The sequence below is a fragment of the Hippopotamus amphibius genome, chromosome 11 (assembly GCF_030028045.1).
Source record: "Hippopotamus amphibius kiboko isolate mHipAmp2 chromosome 11, mHipAmp2.hap2, whole genome shotgun sequence".
In the NCBI taxonomy this organism is placed as follows: domain Eukaryota; kingdom Metazoa; phylum Chordata; class Mammalia; order Artiodactyla; family Hippopotamidae; genus Hippopotamus; species Hippopotamus amphibius.
The window spans coordinates 21,392,022-21,397,702 of record NC_080196.1 but is presented as its reverse complement, the minus strand read 5'-3'; the positions used below and the strand labels follow the sequence as shown (position 1 = coordinate 21,397,702).

The window sequence follows — 5,681 nt, the reverse complement described above, 5'->3', positions numbered from 1 at the left end:
CTTCACCCCCCGCCCCCTCCCATACCTCGAGTTCTCCAGTCCATTCTCTGTATCTGCATCCTTGTTCTTGTCACTGAGTTCATCAGTACCATTTTTAGATTCCGTATATGTGAGTTAGCATACAATATTTGTCCTTCTCTTTCTGACTTACTTCGCTCTGTATGACAGATTGTAGTTCTATCCACCTCATTACATAGAGCTCCATCTCATCCCTTTTTATAGCTGAGTAATATTCCATTGTATATATATGCCACATCTTCTGTATCCTGAATGACAATTTTTAAACAATGATCCCCTAAGGGACTTCCTTGGTGGTGCAGTGGTTAAGACTCCACACTCCCAATGCAGGGGGCCAGGGTTCGATCCCAACTCAGGGAACTAGATCCCGCCTGTGTGCTGCAACTGAGTTTGCATACCACAACTAAGGAGCCCAGAAGCCACAACTAAGGAACCCGCCTGCTGCAACTAAAGACCTGGCACAACCAAATCTATCAGTCAATAAATATTAAAGAGAAACAAAGAGCTTAAAAAAAATAGTCAAATATTCTCTAAAATAGAGAATATACAACATAAGTGTGCCTTTCTAAGATATTAAATTACTATTGATATTTTAAGTAAATACAAAAGAGAAGGAAGCATAGAAGTGGAGGCTGTTTTGGAAATCACCACATTTATGACACATATTATGGGGAGTTTTATCATCGCAAGAGTAGAATTCTCGGTGTTACCTAACTAAAATCTCTAGTGCCTTGAGAAATGGTATATGAGCTCTTCACCAGAGAAAAAATTTCATTTAAAGCATTATTTTTTACCTGCACATCACAATATACTTAGAGAATAATTTCCATTTTCAGTGTAAAATTCACTATTATATCATTCCCACTGACCTTCATAAAGGCCATCCTCTAACTTTCCAACAATTCTATGATTTGCAAACATATACTATTCCACTCATTTTTACAGAAACTTTATAAAAATACTGTTTTCACTTTTTAAATGATTGATTAACAATGGGAGCTGGGTAACAAATAAGGAAAAATGAAATGGGGACTGTGAGAGCATTGTATGCAAGAAAATCATTTTAATGAAGGGAGAGAGATCTTTCTTATGTCAACTGAAGAGGTTTAAAGTTCTGAACTGTTGTCACCATCGAAACATGGCAGAATTCATAGCAATTCCCCAGGAGTTTATGATTAATATTTAGGAAAAAAACAAAAGAATTTCTGTTTCCAAAAAGTTGGGGAAGAATTTTGATACCCATGGAGAGTCCTTAATGACTTTTTATCTCTCTCTTCATAGAGTTTATGTTGAATTGATTTTTTAAAAAAGCATAAAATGTTTAACAGCAGCTTAAACTCAAACAGTATATTGTGATAGATTCACTTGTAATCAGAATTAGAATATCAAATAAAATAAAGGAATGGTTTATAGATGTGATTAATGAGTTAAAATTAGTGATCATCCTGAGCTATTATTGATTGCTTATTATGTACAAGGCATTTTAATAACAACTTAGTACTTGGAATGGTGCTAAGAAAAATTTAAAAAGTAAATAGCCCTATCATCAAGGAACTTACAGTGTAATAGGAAACTTAAGAAACATATGAATATAATAATATTAACTAGAAGAACTGTCATTTCATTGTATAAAAATACCGTAGTTTAGAAGGAGTGACAGAGCATTTTTAGATCAAAGACTCCTAGATAATTTTACAAATATATTGTATTAGAGCTGACCACTGGACCATGGGAAAGATTTGGACGGGGGATTTGCTTGGGGCAATGCGAGAAAGGATGATGTCATGGTATTAATAATTAAAGGAAAATTTGTAACCTTCTAAATGGTGAGAATTCTCTTATAGGATCTATAGCATATCCAGCATAATTGAAAGATTGTACAGGTGAAAAAACAGGCTGGGGCTGATTATTAGGTCACCTGTACATGCACCAAACACAACAAAGGCAGTGTTATTCAGTGGATAATGGCAAAGGTCCAGGTTTATATACACCGCTTCTGAATTCCAGTTATCCACTGTGTGACTCAGGTCATTTACACAGGACCTGTAAACCATGCTTTTGGCATTTAAAAAATTGGGATGACAATACCTACAAACATTTTATTAAGAGGCTTGAAACTACTCAGTTTTATAGCATAAATGAGGTATAAGATATATAGGTTAGTCTGTAGGGACAAATTTACACTTCAGTGGAAAATCATACATTGTCTAGATACTAGATGACACCTCCCCAGGTTATCTGATTCTAATTCTGTAGCAGGTATATTACAACATTATAAATTATAGATAACTGATAACAATGCAACATAATTCTTGTCTGTGACATGGAAATTCAGTTCTGTCAAGTAGAAATTAAATTGCCTTTCCTTCCGCACGGTGGAAGAAGCAGTTTTTGCCTCTATTTGTACGTTCATTTCAGCATTCTTTCACTTCTTATAAAATTTGTGCTATTTGACTTTTTTTTTCTTGAACTGGTTGTTACATTTTCCTGGTTCCCTCATTAACTGAGTTGAATAAAATCTTTAACACATTTATTTTATATCTATATGAGAATCATTTCACCTTTCTTCTGGGATTTAATTCTTTTTACCAAATATTATTTTCCCAAGATACATCCACATCATGTGTAGCTATGGTTTTTGGTTGATTCACACTGACTCTGGATACACTTCAGCGTGTTTATCCACATTTTAAAAAATCCAAGAGTGATACATTGGCTAAAGGTATTATAAGCACAAAGTAAATGGTAGTGTTTGAAAAAAAATTGCCTGGGATTTATAACTTAGCATACCTCTATTGTTCATTGTTGCCTCCCCAAAACCTTTTTCAGTGCCCATTTCACCTCCTTATTCCTTAAGGTATAGATGAGTGGATTCAACATGGGAGTTACCAGGTTGTAGAAGAGGGTGAGAAACTTGCCTTGGTCTTGGGAAGAACTCTTTCCTGGCTGCATATACATATAGATAATGCTCCCATAGAACATGGAGACCACAGTGAGGTGGGAGCTACAGGTATTGAAGGCCTTCCATCGCCCAGCAGCCGACTTGATCCTCAGCACTGCTGCTGCGATGTAGCCATAGGAGACAAGGATCAGAGTGAGGGGCAGTAGGACAATGAGAATGGCAAAGGTGAAGGCCAGCATTTCCACTGCTCGAGCATCCACACAAGCCATCTTGATCAGTGCTGGCATTTCACAGAGGAAATGGTTAACTCGTCGCTGACCACATCTGGAAAGAGTCATTGTTAGTGGGGACATGACGAAGGCATTGACCAGTCCACTCCCCCAGGCCACAGCCACCAGTTGTAAACACAGCTGTGGGTGCATAATGACCATATAGTGCAAGGGCTTGCAGACTGCAGCATAGCGGTCATACGCCATGACAGCCAGAAGGATGCACTCGATTCCGCCAACAGAAAGGAAAGAGAAAAGTTGGACAACACATCCGGCATAGCTGATAGTCTTATCAGGGCCCCAGAGGTTAACCAGCATCTGTGGGATACAACTAGTACTGAAGCAGAGATCTAAAAATGAAAGATTTGCCAGAAAGAAGTACATTGGCGTGTGAAGTCGAGAGTCTAATATGCACATAAGGATTATGGTTGAATTTCCCAGTACAGCCACTGAATACAGAGTAAAATTTACTATGAAGAGCACCATCTCCAGCTTGGGACGATCAGAGGAGCCCACTAAGATAAAACTATACTCTGAACTGTCATTGGATTTTCCCATTGCCTTTCTTTCATATCATCTGTATAGCTGGTAAGAATAAAATAAAGAGTACTTAATCTATATTTTCTGAAAACCATTGAATATCAGGATTTTTAAGGAACACATAAGACATCCAATATTTGAATAGCTTCTGCCCAGCCATATAAGCTGTTCATCATTTATTCAAACATGTAAGGTATATTATTTCATTGTTGTAAAATTCTGACTGATAATCAACATCTTTTTATTAAGTAGAAAATTTCCTCTTATTCATAAGACAAAGTATTTTTAACTTTATTGAGTATACGTCATATCTAATCTCTCTTCATACAACAACCATTAAAATATTTTAAGGCAGTTACCACACGTTAATTTTCTTTCAAGACATTCAATTTCCTTCTACAATTCTTAATATAACAAGGTTATCAGGTGTATTATCACCCAGTAGATGTCTTCCAAATACCCTAAATGTTGACAGTGACCTTCTGGAAATGTGACAACCAGGACTAACCTCAGTATCCAAGATATGATTTGAAAAACACAAAAAACTGCCTACCGTGACCTGGACTGTTATAATCTTATTAATGTTAAGTATGTATTTACTTAACAGTGTCAATGTCATCATTTTAACTTAGATTATTATTGTATCTACTAAATATCCCAGTTCCTCCCATGAAATGCTGTCAACTTGGATCTCTATGGTTCATTTCTTTGAAACAAATAGAATTCTGCAACCTAGATTTCTAGGGTTGGAAAGGATATTCTATCCAGTAATAAAATGACAACTTTGGATATAATTTGTCTCCTGGCAGCCTTTCAGAAATATCGAAACAACATGATTCTCTTGCAGAGGAGAAGTGCATGGCAATCAGGATGAATGGAGAGAAAAGGAAAGAGAATGTGGTAAATAAAGAGTAACTTTAAAAAGTAAATTAAAAAAAGAAAATGATTGACCCTAATATGGCTAAGAAGAATAAAGAGAGCTCTGGATTCATAAAAGACAGACTTTTATTTGGAATAAAGAACATTAAGGTAATAATGAAACTAAATATCACAATTATTTCTTTAAACAATTATAATTGATAAGGAAATTTAAATTAAAAAGTATATTTACTTTTTAAGTATGAAAGTGACTTCTTTCTTCTGGTTTCTTGTTAAAATGCCAGCATTTCCTTCTTGATGATTATGAAGAAAAATAATTTTGTTTTGTATAATTAATAGTTCCTAAAATTCCAGAATTGATTAGCTATCTGAAAAACAAAAATCCATATCTACCGTAATTTTTTCTACCACAATTTGTAATGCCATTAATTAGTGTTATTGTCATAAAAACTATGCCCTGTATTAGGGAAGTATGGCAGCTTTCTTTAAAAATATTATCTAAAGAGCTCCTGTAAAGATTGTCCTCATAGAAAAATAAAATAAGGAATTTAATTATTCTGTGACACCAAACACGTGCTTTCCTAAGAAGATAAAAATGTTGAATTCTTTTTAAAATTTTTAGTTAGGTGATTTCTGAGGGCTTTCATGTGGGTATCTCAGTGAAAGGGAGACGTGTGAAAACAACAGAATAGCAGAAACACATCTCAAAACCCTTAGTCATGTTGACTCTTTGATAACTTAGGCATAAATAACAAGACTAAAATTATTAAATGGATATTATAAAATATCTAGATTGCTGTGTGATTTAGGGAATCGAGGACTGCTTTGATTAATAATAATATATTCAACTAGTAAGCTTGGAAAAAATAAAGGCAGAGTTAGACATAAATTATTGTCACAAATATTTTGATTTTCAAATAAAAAATATTTTTGGTGAAAACTTCTCAACTTCAAAGTTCTTATAGTAAATTTACTTTTCACAGCCAAATACAGTATACCAAGTAAAAGAAAGAAAACTTTCTTAATTTTCTCTGGTCATTTAGGCTTACCTTGTTTCTGCTTTCCCAAGGGAT

The 5,681-nt window shown here is 34.7% G+C and overlaps 1 protein-coding gene across 1 annotated transcript; it reads right to left on the bottom strand.

Annotated features, from left to right (window-relative positions):
- Positions 1–2,817: 2,817 nt before the first annotated feature.
- On the bottom strand, positions 2,818–3,747 carry LOC130831694 (putative olfactory receptor 2W6). Its single transcript, XM_057700044.1, has one exon. The coding sequence runs from the start codon at positions 3,745–3,747 to the stop codon at positions 2,818–2,820; it is 930 nt and encodes a 309-aa protein (XP_057556027.1).
- Between the last annotated feature and the right edge of the window lie 1,934 nt (positions 3,748–5,681).